Source organism: Bison bison, unplaced genomic scaffold (assembly GCF_000754665.1).
Source record: "Bison bison bison isolate TAMUID 2011002044 unplaced genomic scaffold, Bison_UMD1.0 scf7180017864122, whole genome shotgun sequence".
In the NCBI taxonomy this organism is placed as follows: domain Eukaryota; kingdom Metazoa; phylum Chordata; class Mammalia; order Artiodactyla; family Bovidae; genus Bison; species Bison bison.
The window spans coordinates 1,252,287-1,270,711 of NW_011494694.1; the positions used below are offsets into that span (position 1 = coordinate 1,252,287).

Genomic DNA, 18,425 nt, shown 5'->3' on the forward strand with positions numbered 1-18,425 from the left:
GAGTTGGACTATAAAGAAAGCTGAGCACCGAAGAATTGATGCTTTTGAACTGTAGTGTTGGAGAAGACTCTTGAGAGTCCCTTGGACTGCAAGGAGATCCAAGCAGTCCATCCTAAAGGAGATCAGTCCTGGGTGTTCATTGGAAGGACTGATGCTGAAGCTGAAACTCCCATATTTGGCCACCTGATGCAAAGAGCTGACTCATCAAGGAAAAGACCTTGATGCTGGGAAAGATTGAAGGCAAGAGGAGAAGGGGACGACAGGATGAGATGGTTGGATGGCATCATCGAGTCAATGCACATGAGTTTGGGTGGACTCCGGGAGTTGGTGATGGACAGGGAGGCCTGGTGTGCTGTGGTTCATGGGTTCGCAAAGAGTCGGACACGACTGAACTGAACTGAACTGATTCAGTCAGTACTATTATTGTTGCTCAGTCATGTTCAACTTTTGTGACCCCATGGACTGCAGCACGCCAGTCTTCCCTGTCCATCACCAACTCCTGGAGCTTGCTCAAACTCATGTCCATCGAGTCGGTGATGCCATCCAACTATCTCATCCTCTGTTGCCCCCTTCTCCCCCTGCCTTCAGTCTTTCCCTGCATCAGGGTCTTTTCCAATGACTTGGCTCTTCGCATCAGGTGGCTAAAGTATTGTAGCTTCAGCATCAGTCCTTCAGTGAATGTTCAGGGTTGATTTCGTTTAGGACTGATGGGTCTGATCTCCTTGCAGTCCAGGACACTCTCAAGAATCTTCTCCAGAATCCTTGTGTCATGTAAAATTTTATTTCTCTCTGGGTGACAGAGTGGCTATTCCCTGGTCCCCAAGTTGTGTTCCAGATGCCCTCAGGCACCACAGCAAACTCACAGGGATGATTCAGGACATGGTGCAGTTTCACGGGAAGCAACACCATCTGTCAGAGCTTGATGGAGTTCACAATTTCAGTGCCTGGCTGACATAGTTCCCCGTTTTAATGTTAGATCACCACAGTCCTGTCAATGGAGTCATATCTCTGCAAATCCTTTGTGTGTGTGTGTGGTTTCTCTAATGAAAAGCAAGTACTGCTTGAAAACCAACGTGGAACAGACAATGAGGGTGACTGTGTCCAGTTTGATTCTAAGGTTTCCACTGCCCAGTTCATTGTAGCTTCGAGTTCTGACTCCTCTTGATTGAGAAATGTCTGTGATACTCAGTGCATGCTTTATATGGGTTCTTTTAATAAAGGCAGTGGTGAAAGGACTTGGCGGAGTTGAAATGCTGTGCAAATACAAGTTCTTAACAACTTCACTAATATACTGTTGTAGTTTCCTATTAGTCAAGACATAGAACTGAAAGTTTATTCAACTGAATTGAATTGATCCCTGGGTAAACTTTCTTCATCATGTTTCTGTAAGAGAAGTGCCTTAGCTGACTTTCATCCCCACTTGCTTCCTCTGCTTTTCCTCTAGTAATAGTACTAATGACTAGCAAAATGGCCATAAGCCTGAGGCCAAATAATTGTTATTATTATTCATATTTATATATATTTTAACATTTTTAGTATATTGTGACTTGAATGATCCACTAACTGTTAAGGTGTGTGTATTAGTCGTTCAGTCATGTCCAAGTCTTTGCGACCCCATGGACTGTAGCCCACCAGGCTCCTCTGGCCATGGGATTCTCCAGGCAAGAATACTGGAGTGGGTTGCCATTCCCTTCTCCAAGGGATCTTCCCAAACCAGGGATTGAACCCAGGTCTCCTGCATTGCAGGCAGATTCTTTACCATCTGAACCTTTGATATTTGAGAGGTAATATTATGTTAGCATAAATTAGTAATCATAGTTAAATATTTTGCTTTTATGGTATTTATGCAATTATTGCTAATCAAAGGAAACAGGGTCTGCTAAAAGTAACCCATGTATTATTTTCAAGATTAGAATTTGAAGTTTAATATAAACAGCAACAAAATTTGAGGTCATAGATTGCCACAGAAGGTTACTGTTGAAAGATATCTTAAATACAGTCTATTTCAACGTTCTTATTACGCAAATGATAAAAATGAAAGCTCGGAGACTTGAAAGGAAACCTCATGATAAAGTGTCCATAACCCCAAGTATCTCCTTGTTCTCGCTTGTGTGTGACGACCCATTTCCTGTCCCAAAGAGATGGAGAGCAGCTGGCCACTGATCTCAGCACTGCATTCCGGTCACGTTGAAGGGCCTGTTCTCAGAATTACATCGTCAGGGAAAAGTCAGTCTGCTATCATTTTTACAGGGACTCCTCTACTGAGTGACTAAAAACCCTCCTTGAGGCAGGAGGTCGCCCTGTCTCTTTCAGTTGCAGGGACACTGTGGTCAGGTGCTTGGTGCGGGTTGAAGCCCTCTGCTGGCCGGCTCATTCTGATCTCAGCTTCAGTTCTGTCCACTATGCTAACAGCACCCGCCTTGTCTCTGGTTAGTATGTGTGGCCTCCTGTCCCCTGTGAGGCCAGGATCCCATATACTCAGTGAATCAGTAAAACCCTATGAACCGCAGTGGTTCCCAGAGTCACCCGTGGCCCACAGCTCCGAGCTCTGCACACAGGCCGGCGGCCTGGGGAATGCACTTGTCATGGCCTTGAGGAAGGGAGCGTCCATCGGATATAGCTAAGGGGCGGGTCACTGGGTCTGACAGGAAGAATCCCCGCTAGCCTTCCAGTCTCACCGAGATTAGAATATATACAGGGGAGGTTCTGATTTTCAGCTGCATTAAATATCATCCATCGAGGGGGAGGAGGTGGTGCCGATTCCAGCTGTCCCGAGTGCAAGCCCACTGAGCCCGGTGCTTCTGTTTACTGCACCCCTCCTCCATCTGCCTTATCCAGGGTTATCTGTATTCTACCCGACCCTAGCCCCCGTGAGGTCCATCTTCATTTGTTTCCCAGGTTTCTACGTGTGAATGAAGTTGCTGAGTCGTGTCCAACTCTTTGCAACCCCATGGGCTGTAGCCTACCATGCTCCTCCGTCCATGGGATTCCCCAGGCAAGAATACTGTAGTAGGGTGCCATTTTCTTCTCCAGGGGGTCTTCGTGACCCAGGGATTGAACCCGGCTCTCCTGCATTGCAGGCAGACGCTTTACCCTCTGAGCCACCAAGGAAGCCCAGGTTTGTATGGGTTAGCTGAATCTCATCTGTCTCATCTCTTGACAGTTTATCCTTGAACTTCATTTTCTGGGGTCTGCCTGGACTTAAGTCTGTTAATGGGTCAGTAGCAGAGAGAGGTGGTGGGCGACCAGCATCCTTCTACAAGGCAGCCAGCGGCGCTAGGCAGCCCCACCCTTCACGGTTCTAGGCTTCACCGGAGCCTGTCCGTGTCTCTCGTGTCCCTGGATCCTTCCGTCCCTGACCATCCCGTTTAAAAAGCCGTCCTTTCCTCCAAAGCTGATTACCGTCAGCCTTCCCGGATCTCCTGTCTGCGTCGTGCCCATCACCTTCCATCACACTGTATAGCTTGCTTACTTATTCTCTTCCGGCTAGAGTGTAAGTTCCTTGAGGACTGGAATTCTATCTTGTCCAGGCTCTAGCGTTTCTCGTGTTGGGAAGAGCGCCTGTGTAGGTAGTGGGTCGCCGGCTCTGGCAGTGCGTGTTTGTGGAGCGACTGACTGATCTCCTCATCCGTTCTTTTGTGTATTCATCCTGCAGAGGGATGGGTGCAGGGCTCAGCGGTAACAACCAGCGGTAGGGCTTTCGGAGTGAAAGATGGCTGAGTGGCCTAGTGAGTGCGTGAAAGAGAGAGACGGCCTGATATGGTTTCCGCAGCAGACAATCACCATGTTTTGCAGAGCTCAGAGACCACCCTGGGAGAAGCCTTTAGGCTAAGTGCACTGGGGAGCCCCAGGAGTCTGTTGAGCCTCAGAGTGTGACAATTTTATTTTAAAGTTCACCACGTCCGTGGTTTGGAGAGGAGGCTTGGGAAGGATGCTCGGTGGCACGAAGCTCACCAGAAGATGGGTTTTCAGTCCTTTGAAGAAGACACTCCACCGTCTTCCCAGACCTTTGTCCACCGGCTCCTGCCCTGGCGCCCCAGTGCGGCCAGCACCACGGGCCTGCTGTGGGGCTGCTGCTCTCGCAGGGGCGGCTCCCGAGAGAGCCTCCCCTTCCTGTTCTCGTGGCAGAGTTGAGGTCAGACTTGGGTCCAGGGGTCACTCCATGGGCCCCAGTGAGTGGAGAGTAATAAACAAGCACCATTTCACCCAGCGCAGGGCATCTTAGGACGTTTCAGTCAGTTAACACATTTCCAAACTGTCTTTACTGATCCAGCTTGCCTGACCACGTTGTATTTAAAACTTCAGAAACTTGTAACGTTCTATATTTTAAAATAAATATTCATTCATGGAGTCTACAGATACCCTAAGTTGTAGCAGTTTTAACTTTCAATCTATTTTTATGGTATGTTATAATTAAGTCATGCTCTATAAAAACATCATGAACAGCTAATATATAATATAAAGCCATGTGTATTAATTGCATATGTGACAAACTAAGGAATTTTTATTTTTTATATTTAATTATGCCTTTCTTTTTTTATTCAAAGTATCAAGATACAAATATGCAAGGAGTTGTGTATGAACTAAATAGCTATATAGAACAACGGTTGGATACAGGAGGAGACAACCAGCTACTCCTCTATGAACTGAGCAGCATCATCAAAATCGGTAAGGAATGTTTTATGTTCCTCCTAGTAGAAAGATTACACCAAAGTAAATTAAATTACGCTCTCTTCAGTGATGTCATGCAGGCATATACATCATTCTTTCTGGTTGATGCTTATATTATATTGGTTATTCAGTATTATGTCATTTGTCTATTTTTAAATGCTTTAAAATTAAATGTCTCAAATTTTAAAAAATATTTTCTAATAATTCTAATATTTAAACTTTGACCAATATATTATTACATAGTACATTGCTGTGTACCTTTGAGAATGTCACATCTTAAAAACAGAAATAGCTAATGAAAAGAAATGAAAATACTCTAAGTATGTAATTCAGTAAAGCCATAAATTATTTAGTTCAGTTTACTGTATGAAAATTATGCTAACAAATGCATTCGAAAGACTCATATTTGAAGTCTCACCTTAGAGAATTCATGCATGTTGTATTCTCCCATTGAGATTAGTTTCTTCCTTTTTTGTTACTTTGGCAGCCACAAAAGCTGACGGATTTGCACTGTATTTCCTTGGAGAGTGCAATAACGTAAGTATGTAAATTTAGACTTAGGTGTTCTAGATGAGAGGATGTTACAAGCTTTACATTACGTTGCAGACGGCAAATGCATCGTCATTAATAAATGCATCGTCATTAAGTGCTTCCACCAGCGTTTCCTGTTTTGTTTGTGTGCGTGGTGGTTACCCGTTGAGTTTACCAACATGGTGACGTTTAGTCGTGAAAATCTTAACTTTTTTTTTTATTGTTTTGGTTTGGTTTGTGGTGTGCTATTTCATGAATGGCGTTTCTAGACTCACTGTTCTGTGCAGGAGTTATTTCATCACTGTGGGCTGGGGTGTCAGGGGCAGTCTGTGCCCTTTTTCTACACGCAATCTGCAGCAGAAGCAAATGAGAGCAGAAGTTTTATGTGATGTTTGTAGACTTTGTAAAGCTAACTCTGAAAAGTGCCGGACGGAGCTGCTGCGTATAGATTCCTGAGCTGTGGGGTGGTGCCTCGGGCTGCTCTGTGGTTGGAGCTGCTTAGGGGTGCCCGGTCCACCCGTCAGCAGAACAGGCTGGACCCTGTGTTTCTGGACTGACTCACTTACAGCACCGTCTGCCGTCAAGTGCAGCTCGCTTAGGCACTTTCAAAACTATTTCAGGACTTTCAGTTATTGGCATCTGATTTTTTGTTATGGTATTAACACATATGTAACATTTTAGAAAAATACTCTGAACCAGCAACACTTATCTTCATAGGTTAAGTGAATAAAACTCAGTTATAACATTATTTTGCAAACTTTACTCTGTATTGCTTGTGTGTTAGGCATTGTTATTTGAGATTTGGTATGTATTTTTGCAGTGTGATACTTGTTTTGTAAGTAAGCAAAATGTATGCTATTTATATTATATAAAATGTTAATAGGAATAGAGACACAGTATTCTGATATTTTTAGCAGTATTCATGAATAGTAGAGTAGTCCAAACCATGAAAGTCATTGCACAAAAAGTCCTTGTTGGCTGGGTGCCCCTACTCATAACTGACCTCTTCATTTGCACAACCGTTGCTCCCCTTATGTTGTGATGATCCGTGTTACAAGATTAAAAGCTCTTTAGGATAAGGACCGCTTCTTATTCATTTATGTATTCACCTGTATTCTCTCTTATTTTCTTTCATATGAGCAGTCAGCAAGAGGGTTTATTAAGTAGAATTATTCAGATATTACTCCTACTTGTGAATGCTTTCTATTTTACATACTGGTAGTATTTTAAAATGATGAAGCTACTGAAGTAACGAATAGATTTCTGTCCTAGTCATTCTAAAATTTTTTTTTCTAAAATTTGAAATTTTTGTTTAAAAACTAAGACTTCCTTTAAAAAAATTAGTATATAATTTACAGTATATTTTTAACATTTTTTAAATTGAAGGATGATTGCTTTACAGAATTTTGAGATTTTCTGTCATAAATCATCAACAAGAATCAGCCATGGGCACACCCATGTCCCTCTGTCCCGGACCTCCCTCCCATCTGCCTCCCCTCCTCATCCTTCATCGGCTGCAGAGCCTGTTGGAGTCCCTGAGTCATACAGCAAATTCCCAATGGCTGTCTGTTTAACAAACGGTGTTGTAAGTTTCTGTTTCTCTCTCCATACCGCTCCCTTCTGCCCTCCTCCCACCTTGCCCAGAGGTCTGTTCTCTGTGTCTGTTTCTCCACTGCTGCCCTGAAGATAGACCCATCAGTGCCGTCTCTCCAGATTCCACACGTGTGTGTCAGTATACAATACTTTTCTTTCTCTTTCTGACTTACTTCACTCTGTATAATGGGCTCTAGTTTCATCCAGCTCATTAGGACAGATTCACATGTGTTCCTCTTTACGGCTGAGTAATATTCCATTGTGTATATGTACCCCAGTTTCTTTATCCATCCGTCAATGGACATCTAGGTTGTAAATGTAAATGTAGCTGTAGTTGTAAATGCAGATGTAGAAAATAATTTACAATAATTTTCATGGTTTCTGGTATGCATATTATCGTGTAACTACAGTAGTCCACGTCTTATCACTCTTTCCCTGATGTCTCCACACAAGCCTCAGGGATGGTCCACAGCAGCTGTGTTTGTATTGTGACCCTTGACCTTCAGTCACAGATGTTTATGACCCAAACTGAGACCAGTAGATTCCCTGCTGATACCTGGGTTGTGGACTCAGCGTTTTGGCTGTTCTACCTGGAAAGAAATGATATGAACCCTAGGCCGAGGCGAGGCTGCCCCGTGGTCTGGCCCTCCTCTGCTCTGTGTGGAGGAGAATGGGAAGGTGGGGAGAGCTTGTCTGCGGAGGTGGAAAGGGCAGACGACTGGGAGACTGGTCTGCTGTGCAGGAGCCTCTAACAGGGCCTGGCTCGGAGCTGGGGTTTAGGTTCCCAGACCGCCTGCTCTTAACCACTTGGCTATACTTCTGTACTCTGTTGTTGCAGACTTCTGCCTGATTATGATTTAGAAAAAGCTTTTGCAGCTCGAATATCCCAAATGTAATTCTGTTTTGGTTTAGTTGCTAAGCTGTGTCCGACTCTTTGCAACCCCGTGGACTGCAGCCCCCCAGGCTCCTCCGTCCATGGGATTCTCCAGGCAAAAGTGCTGGAGTGGGCTGCCATTTCTTTCTCCAGAGGATCTTCCCGACCCAGGGATGGAACCTGGGTCTCCTGTGCTGGAAGTGATCTGCACTGCTGACTGAGCCCCAGGGAAGCCCCTAAAATATGATCTGCATGTATCTAATCCTTTCACTTTTACTTATTCACTTTGTAACTTAACTGAGGGATTGGTGATGTCTTCTCAGGCTTCGGCTGGTGCCTCCTTCTAACCCCTGAGGTCAGTTGACTGACTCTCCGTGGTTCTCTCCAGGCTGATGGAGTCTTTCCCCCTTTCTTCCCCACATCTCAGGGACAAGTGTATCCTGTTAGCGCAGCCCTAGGAGCAGCAGGGTACAGAGCGAAACGGTAGCCTTTCCTGACCTTCCTAAGTCAGCTTCTGCTCTGCTATGCTTTCTTAATGTCAGATCCTTCTCCTTCGAGGCACTGAGCTGAACCTGTAATTTCGTGTTTATCTGTGCCTCGTTTGATTATTTGCGTATCCAGTTTTCTCTCCAGCATATAAGCCTCACAAAGAGGCCTTTCTCCCTGGGAGGATAATTTTAGGGGATAATGACTGGGTTCTACTCCTGTAAGTCATATTATTCCTTTGGCCCCTTTCAGTCGATATTCTTGAGGTTGTTCCTTCCCCGTTCTGTTTCTCGAGATCAGATATGTACTTGTTTTTGCCATTCACTGAAGGTACCACCAATTGAAATCTATTCTGATTAACTCGTATAGTTGAGATTTTCTTCCCGACCACTGAGTGGTATGGATTCAAGCCTCACGTCCACACGATGCACAGTTATCACTTCTCAGATGAGATTTTTATTTTCTCTGCAGCAATAAATTCAAGGTACTCTGGTTTCCTTGTCATCCCCTTGCAGCTGTGGTGTCTTCACCCTTCAGACTGAGATGAGCCCATAGCCCTGGGCTGGTCCTGACCTGCCTGGGGGTCTCCTATTAGACTTCCCAGTAGAGAGGTCTCAAGCTTTACCTCTGATCTCCTGTTAGCCACGCGACTCTGCTGAGGTCAATACAGTTGACCCTCGAACAAATCCATGGGTCACTTGACTGCCGGCCCTCAGAATCCCCGAGTCCACTTCTGCACATTCAATCCCTCGTGGATGTACGTGCTGCTGTGGCCCCTGTTGAAAGAGATCCGCGTGTAAGTGGATCCGCACAGATCAAACCCATGTGCGTCAAGGGTCAACTCTGTATCTAGGCTTTAGCTGATGCTGTCAAGGAAAAAAAAAAAAAAAAAAATGGAATTTGCTCACCTCCCAGAGTCCCTTTGTTTACTTCCTTTTAGATTTCTTTGGATCCTTCCAATCTTCTCAGCCCAGCAATGCCTTATAAAATACTTGTGAAATATTCTTTATCCAGCCTTTAAATAATTTTACAATTGTTTTTTTCAGGAGTGTCAAATTATCTAATCTGCCATATTGCTTGCAACAGATGTTGACATACTTCTAAAATGTAAGCTAACTGTATGAAATAAAGTAAAGCATTATTTTTGCATAGATGAGGAGATACATGTATATTTTCTTATATTTCTTCCTTTGTACATGAAAGACAACATATTATAGATATTTATCAATATTTTTAAAATTTGTCTCTGGATTTTGAATCATAGTTAGAAAGTATTTCTTCGTGACTCACTTTCAAAACAAAATGTATATACTTTAGTGACAAAATTATAATAATGCAACCCAAATAGACTACAATAAAAACTTTAGTCTTGATATCAATAAATATTAATACAAGGATTAAGACAGACATGGCATGGACTAAATCATTCTTACAAAAGTATTAATTTCTTTTTTCACCAATGAGCATCAGTAGAAATAATTTAATTTCTGAAATTGCTACATTGAAAAATATAGCTTAAATAATATTTAAATACATCAAAAGTTATACAGGTAGAATTTAAAACCAACATTCATATTACCAGAGAGAAAAAAAATTAAAACACAGAAAATTTAGGAGACGGTAGAAGACAACTTCAATGGTATTAAAGCACTAAAAACGATACATTAAATGTGATTATTGAACTCATCTTGAAGCTAATTTAAAAGACAATAAAACAATAGAGTGGAAAATAGCAAATTATGAAAGCATACTTAGAAATGTGAGAATGTAGGTGAAATGGAGTTTTTGAGGAAAATAGAAATTGTTCCATTTGATGATAGAAAACTATGTATCCAAATGATGATAGAAAACCAACAGACCAGTAAGTGGAAGAAATTGAAGGCAGTGTTGAAATGATGTGTGTTTGTTTGTTTTTTAAGCCGATAGGACATTGGCAGTGGTTTTGAGCACCAGCGTTGTTCAGGCTGTCGCTCGCTCTGGGACATGGCGGGTGACGAACCAGAGCTGGTTCCTTACTCTGAGCTCGCACTCAACTGGGGTCAGCCCTTCAGAAGAGGGAATGCCTGGCTGGCCACACTGTTCCAGAGCTTGGGAAGAGAAGGAAAGCTCCCCAGTTAGTTGTTCAGTTTTCCAGAGTAAAGATTCTGGAGTTGGATTGTGTGAGTTCCAATTCACTACTTTGGGATTTTTACAAGAGTCTCAAACTTTTGAATCTTAGTTTGACCTCCATTGGTTAAGCGTTATGTCTATGCATGTCATTTAATAAGCCATTTTAGACGCCAGCCATGTACCAAAATCTGTGTTGAATTTACTGAGCCTACAAATAAATAAAAACCATTCCTGTCCTCAAAGAACGTACAGTCAGTAGGAGAAATGAAGAAATCCACCATTAATTATACTGCATGATGACACGTGAGCAGAGAGGAGCCGAGGTGCTCTCGGGACCCTACCTTTGATTGGCTGGTGGGGTCTGGGCTTGGTAACACTGAAATGAGCTTGGATGCTGAGCTCTATTTGAATAGAGCGTAGGAGACTTCTCCCTTAGTAGACAAGAAGGGAAAAGGAAGGAGAAAGCAGTCTGTGAGAAATCTAGCAAAGGAAGCTTTTTGTGTTCTGACCAATGCCAGTGTCCGGCACATAGCGTATACAGGGCGCTCTTGAAATAGTTGTTGGGCAAAACTGATTTTTTCACGATTGAGATTTTTTGCTTAATACCTAGTCACATACTTCAGTTACTATGTAGCATACTTTATAATGTTCTAATATAGTTTTTATATATATATTATCTATAAGAGTAGTTTGTGAAAGCTGAAAACTTTGTGATCTCTAATTATTCATCAGACTTTATAATTCATAAAGTAAGTTCATAGATAGCTCTTTATGTATTAGTTTAGAGTAGCCATGTGACTTTGTCAATGCACAGTGAACTTTAGTAAGAATTGTGCAAACAAAGTTAGGGATCTGGCTCACGTTCCAGGGAACTTGGGGCTAGTTGCTCCTGCCCTCTGCACGGAGTGAAATTCATTTACTCTCCAGTGCCATCTAGTGTCTCCAAGAAAAATAACTTAATGGTAAGCCTCAGTAATTTGTTTTCTTCTTAAAAAGTGTTTCCAAACTTTAACTGGTTGTGAGTTGAAACCGTAACATAAAAGAGAAGTTTCATGAATAAACTGAACTTTGAATTGTGTGTGGGAAGAAAGATGAGAGCAGATGTTTACCACATAAAGCAGACATCTCTGTGGTTGATGTCAATGAATCATTTTCCCAATTCATCAGAAACTCCTGTTATTTTTAACAAATAATGTGCAGTAGTCTAGTCTATGGTTCTTTTTCCACTGAACCTATTTCTAAAAATTTGATTTTTTTAAAATAACTTGAACGCTTTTTTATTTCTGCCTTGAGTCAGCTTAGTCATTATGACTACTGTTACCAATCTCCTTTACTTTAAATGGTTTAACTTTAGAAATATTTTTGGAAATGTACTGTTACCACAAAAATATTGGATAGGTCATCATGAGTTTGTTTGAAATAATGAAAAAACTAACTTACGCCCTGCCACTGCCTGGCATCTGGACTGATTTCCAGCCCTGTGGCCAGTCTCTTTGCTGGTGTTGGGAGGTGAAGGGCCTTATCCAGGCCACCTGCAGCGCTCTCAGCTGCAGTGACCAGCAGCTCGGGGGTCAGGTGCACGCCCCGATGCATGAAGCTCTTCTTGAAAAGGTAGGGTCGGCTGAGATGTCAAACTTTGAACCTTTTCTTTGTTTTCGGTTTTCATGTAGTTTTTCATCTCTAGCCTCTAAAAAATTTGTGCTAATAAAAGTTTTCATAGATTTATACAACATTAGAGCAGAAATTAATTTTAGAGACTCATCTCAACGCTGGATGTTATAGATTATAAATGTATGTATAATCACCTTAATATATTTAATATGTTATACAGTGATATTTGATGAAAGTTTTCATTCATCTTCCTGTGAAAATAAATAATGAGTATAATCTTTTTTCATCTTATTAATTTGAACATCCCAGTCAAATTCTTATGTCAAAATTCGTAAGAATTGACATGGGGGCATGGGAGGTACAAACCTTGGAGTATAAGATAGCCTTCTAAGGATGTGTTTTATTACAATATGGAAAATACAACCAACATTTTATAATAACTTTGAATTGAAAGTAAATCTTAAGTATTGTATTAAAGTTCTTTAAAAATACTTCTTTAAAAAACTCCTAATGATTGATTTTGAAAAATAAAGTCTTTGCTTCATTTTTCCATTTCTTTATGAAAACTTTTCTCCACCCATCAGTCATTAATGCGTTAGTGCAGGACCTTCATCAATGCAAAATGCAAAATGTGTCTTATAAATTATGATTATTTTGAAACATGAAGAACCAAAGCAAGACTTGGCTTACCAGGTCACAGAATGTACTATAAATTACAGTAATTAAAACAGTGTGGTGAAAAATAAACCAAGTGATACAGAATTGAGAGTTCAGAGACAGACCCAGGTGTGCTTGAGGATTTATGTGATGAGTTCAGCCAGTGGGAAAAGGAAGGCTATTCAATCCGTAACTATCTTTTTGAAAATTATTTCTGTGGAGTGAGTTAAGGTAGATTTAACAAACTTTTCTCTATTCCCGAATACCTGCAATATTCAGTCTCTAACTTGGAGGTTTGTTATTGACATAGTCTGTTTGCAGTAATAACTGCCCACTAGCCGGATCAACCTCAGAGATCACGTGCAACATGCTGTTACCGAACACACACTCCAAATGAATCCGAGGATGATGATTTAATCAGGAACGATGCCAGGAAGGGAGCTGCTGCACAGGGGAACCATGTGGAGTTAAAAAAAAATGCCACCCAAAAAGAGGAGGAAGCTTCTAGTACAGAGGACAGACACTGAAGCTGTGAGAACATCAAAACAGGTGTCTGACTGGCTCAGCCCTCACGTTGCCTTCACGTGACCAGCGCCTTCAGCCTTCACAGGACAACTTACTTTTTTGTTAGCACTTGCTCTCAATTCTCATTTGTAGGCCTTTCTATTTGATAAATGTGAACAAAAATCATAATCAAATTAGTAAAACAAGTACAAAGTCCCCATTGTAAAGAATAATTTTTTTTGATAATTATTTTGCACGAGAAGCTTACCACATTCAGTCAGGTTATTGAAGGATTTCTAAATCATTTATTTTCAGCAAGTCTAGTATGCAGCGTAGCTTGCCACGTACCCACAGTGCATTATTTGCTTGTCTGTTTCTTGTATATCATCTAGAAAGTCTGCATAGAGGCAGTCAATGTTTATATTAAATAAATGATCCAGGACCATAAAGCTATTTCGTCGTTACTGAATTATGAAGCAAAATGTAACTTGAAGATATTAGTAAATTCAGCCTTAATGGTCTTACAGAAAAGTCAGCCTAAAGAAGTGTCTGTGGTATATCTTCAAACAACAAACACAGGCAGTCAACAAGTGTTAAAAAATATCCAGAGCTTCTGCTGGGAGCTTGCTTCAGCGTTTGTTTTCTGGTGGTGTTGCGGGAAGTTCTTTTAAAGTTATCCAAACGACTCGGGTCAATTTAAGTTCATTTCCTGCAGTTCTGACTTTGAGAAGAGAAATGTTACTCAGCATCCTTGGTAATTAACTTTCTCATAATTTGAAAAAATCATTGTCAATTCTGACTCTTATTCAGCCTACATATACTGTATTTTTTATATTTTTATTGTAGTCATCTCTCTTCCTGTTCTTGGATCATTTTGCTACTCTCCTGTCAATCATAAGAAATGGTAACACACTGAATGATGTTTTGCAAGATAGATACTAAATCTAATGAAATTCTAAACTTGTTTATGTCACATGTGTGTTGGTGCATAATAGAGTACAGTAACTATTGTAAAAACACTGATTTCTAGCCACTTTAAAAATGTGTATGGTCCAATTGTCAATTATCATCGCATATGTAGTTAAATTTAAAAACATCTTTTTAAAGCATGTAACTTGTATTTAAATATTTTAAGCTTAATACTTTTTAAAAGAAGCAATTTAAAACTGATTTTCACAGACATTGTACTTAATAGCAAATTACTGCTTAAACCTAGTCCTAGCTAATATAGATATACTAATGAATGAAACTATCTTGAATGTATAATCTTTAGATAATGGTGACTTAAAGCACACAGAATGAGCCGAGGCTCTGTTTTCCTCCTCTCTGTTCCCAGTGATTGAAGTCGCTCAGGTTTATAGTGCTCAATCCCTTGTAAGATTTTATTTGAAGAAAGAGTTCTTTGACAGTGTGTGTGTGTGCATGCACGCGTGTGCTCGCACGCGGGCTTAGTTGTGTTTGACTCTTTGTGACACTATGGACTTAGCCCGCCAGGCTCCTCTGTCTGTGGGATTTCCCAGGTAAGGATACTGGAGTGGGTTGCCATTTTCTCCTCCAGGGGATCTTTCCTACCCAGGGATTGAACCCTCATCTTCTGCGTCTTTGACATTCCAAAGTTGGAAAACCACATTATCTAAAAAGCAACACATCAGAGGATTGCCTAATACTTACTAGTTCAAAAGGCCCTCATCCTTAAGTTACAGCAGTTCCAGTTAAGATAAAAGTAAAGTGTTGGGAGAATTTACCAGAACTTTAATATTTTTTAGATCGTGTAGATAATCACAGTGTGGTTCTGTCAAAATGTTGCTCCCCCTGCCCAGATGATTTCATTAACAATTCTTGTTTAGTAGAAATTTATTTTAAAATGTGGTTGGGTTTAGTCAAAATAATTGATTGTGTTTAAAAAAATAAATTTAAGATACTTTCAAATGCTCTCCATCTGCCACGTCTTCTGAGGGGGAGAGGTACAGCCAGGTTTGTCCAGTCATTTATTTACTTAATTTTTGGTGTGTATGTGCAGAGAAAAGCAAAGATTTTACCAAGAGTATTCTAAGTCTGTAATATTATGGGCAGGCCAGTTTCAGGAATGGAGTGGTTGATTATTAAAAAAAAAAAAAAGAAGTAGTAACATTCTGAGAAAGATTTTTAATGAACGTGAAAAAGTATAGTCATCTCACATTGACTTTGTAGTTACAGATCCATGTGCCACGTCTGTAGGAAGCGGGGCGCGTCGTGTCTGCTTCTTGATTGGTAGTTTCTAGAGCCCAAGGACAGCTTACATTTCTGTCTTCATGTTAGTATTTCCTGTGGATAAAAATTGGAGGCTGCTGTAAGAGTTTTCACACGTGGACATTCGTGCGAGTCCTGTGTCGAGCGTGTGTCTTGTGTTCGTGGGAATTCCACCTCAGATGCTTAGTGTGGTCATCGCAAAGCACCTCCCTTGTTTTGGGGCTCCTCTTTCCCTTGGCTCACAGATTTCTTGTCATCGTTAAGTAATGTCTAGGAGTCTTTGTGTCCCGTGCCAAAAAGCACAGGACAGTTTCTAGAACGTGTTCTTTTCCTCTTCGCAGAGCCTTTGTGTGTTTATCCCGCCTGGAATCAAGGAAGGAAAACCCAAGCTCATCCCCGCTGGTCCCATCGCCCAGGGCACCACCACCTCTGCCTATGTGGCCAAGTCCAGGAAAACGTTGCTGGTGGAAGACATCCTCGGCGTGAGTGGCTTTTCACCCTTTGTGACATGCCGAGGTCCAGCCCTGGCTGATCCAGGGTATTCGAAGGGGAGACGGCATCGGCGACTTATTTAAATATTCATCAAAGATATAAACAGTAATCGAATGAGGATAGCTCAGTAGGAAAATTCAGTGGAGAAAAGAGGCTGAGTAGCTTGGTTTACGCGGAAAATCAATATAACCTGTGACACCAGATTAGCTCTGACCACGGAGGCTGCAGGCGCCCTCTCAAATAGCGGAAGGTGCCCCACCTTAGACACCTTCTCGAGTGGGTCTTAGAAGCCCAGGCAAATAAATGGTCGCAGAGGACCTCCGCGCTCCAGATGGAGACTCAGCCGGAATGTGAAAAGAAAGAATGACATGGGGAGACCAAGCTTTGGTGAGCAAGGCCCGTAGCTTTATTTTCAACAGGGGCTTTTATACCCTAAGTTACACATAGAGGATAATAGGGGATGTGAAATCATGCAAATTCAGCAGTCTTTGATCCTTATCAAAAACCAGGGTTTCTTTCCTGCAAATTTATCATATACAAATGGTTTAGGTGATTTACATCATCTTCTGGCCAGAAGGCCTATTAACATTTTATGACTCTTGACAAAGGTTTGTCAACCATAAGACTTATTTTCTCTAAGAGTAATTATTTTAAGGTTTGGCGCCATCTTCCGAAGGTGTTAGATAAAGTTGCATTCCTATAGGGCAGAAGTGCAGTGGGTTTACAACAAAGGAAAGAATTTATTACCTTAAGGGTCTAAAGTTGCTAACACCAAGGCCACTACTTATTTTTTCTACATACCAACTATATTAATTAATACACATTCAAGGATGCAACACAGGGGATGTGGAAACTTGGCAGCAAGAATTGGCTCATCAATGGAATCTTTTACTAGTTTATTCTGACAGTTTCTAATTCTCTGAGAGGCTCTAAGCTATTTGAATATCTTAAGCTTCCCGTGCCTCTCCAGGCTGGGAGACTGTAAACAATCGTATGCATAGCTGTAGGAGTCCGGGTAAACTTGTCAGGCGAGTTAGAGAGCTATCTGAGGGGTTTGGATTTAAACACTCCCAATGCCCAGGAACTTTATTAATTGGAGCTGTAAGTTAACTCTTTGTCAGAGAGAGCGAGATGGTGGTAGGGGACAGCCCCCAGTAAAGTCAGAGGTGAGAGCACAAAGCAATAAAGTAGGCAGACTCTGGTTTTTTGGGGGTAGATGCTCGAGAATATCCAGGGGGACTCCTGAGGCTCGATCCCGCCTTTGCGTATGCCGAGCCTCCTTCCTCATGACCTTTGCCACAAGTGGAGTGCCTCTCGCCGGCTCCCGGCAGTGACATTTGTAACCCAAAGTATTTAATTAAGAAAGACAACATATACTCTTGATGTTGTAACTTAAGCCATGTTATAGCAGCATAAAAGCAAGATAGCGATCAATAAAAAGGGTTTGTGTGTAAATGAATTCTTTGTACTCCAAGAAATAATCTGATAACCTCCTAAGAGCTAGGTTTGAGTAGTTCTTCTTTCCATATTTGCCTGTGTGCTGATATACATACAAACTGAGTGATTACTCTTTGCTGGTTCGTATCCCAGCAGGACAGATCTGAATGAGTTAGCTGTGGGACTGACTGCCTCAGATTTTAGTGGTGTCGTGCAGCAACCACTCACTGACTCTGGATCGGCCGTTCTGCTGACCCGAGCTTTCTCTCACGTCTGAGGCCGTCTGGGCGTCCCTTGGGAGCCGGCCAGGCTGAGGTGGCCTTTGTTCTCTGTATGTGTCCCCTTCCCTTCCACTGAGGCTAGCCTGGCGTCTTATGGTGCTGGCAGGGGTCAGAGAGAAGTGGACACATGCAGGTGAGTTTTCAAGCCTCTGCTTGCATCAGCTTCATGACCTTCGGTTTAGCCAACCAAATCACATAGTGGGCCAGACTCAGTGTAGTCTGACCAAGCCCAGGGGTACAGAGAACAGGACCAGATGGAGCCCTCAGACCAGTCTCCCCCAGTATATGTATGCGTCGTGATGAAATGTCGCTGTGTGAGCTCAGACTTTGAAACTGAAAAGCATACAAACAAGTGCATTGGTGCCAGGAATTTGCTCTGAAAAAGTGCTAAATTGGAGTCGCAAAATCTAGATTTTAATTTTATTTTTGCCACTAATTATCTGTGTGACCTTGAACAAATCAGGTTACTAGCTACTGTTATCAAAAAGAAAAAAGTTTTATCAAAAAGAAAAAAAGTGCTTAAAATACATGTTTCACAGTATAATTACATAGACAAGAATATTATAATTGTCAAACTTTCTAAGAGACTAGATCTTCACCATTCTCACCACGGAAAAGAAAAGATGAAGACGCTGCTGGTGGAGGCCCCAGCAGTGCTGCTGATCCTACTGCAGTGTCCAGACGCAGCAGATCAGCTCACCGTGCGCCTCAAAGCCCCACGACGGTGTACACCGAGCCCATCTCATTTTTAGGAAGTACATGTTAAAAGTAGATATGGTATACATTATCACTTAAAATGTTATGTTGTATGCATGTACAAGCTTTCCAAAGATCTGTAAATTACAAAGGACAGATCTGTGCTAGTCTTGATTCATGAAAAGCTTCCTGTAGACTGCAGAAAGTGAGTAAATAGAATTGATGTTTTGATATTAATTCATTCCGTTTTCTTG

At 41.7% G+C, this 18,425-nt stretch overlaps 1 protein-coding gene across 1 annotated transcript in view; it reads left to right on the forward strand.

The window, feature by feature from the left end:
• The window catches only part of PDE10A (phosphodiesterase 10A), a 152,773-nt gene that overhangs the window by 59,084 nt on the left and 75,264 nt on the right, over positions 1-18,425 (forward strand). The window contains exons 4-6 of the mRNA XM_010839592.1: positions 4,548-4,668; positions 5,159-5,208; positions 15,607-15,747. Coding sequence (XP_010837894.1) covers positions 4,548-4,668; positions 5,159-5,208; positions 15,607-15,747 — 312 coding nt within the window. The remainder of the gene's footprint in view (positions 1-4,547; positions 4,669-5,158; positions 5,209-15,606; positions 15,748-18,425) is intronic.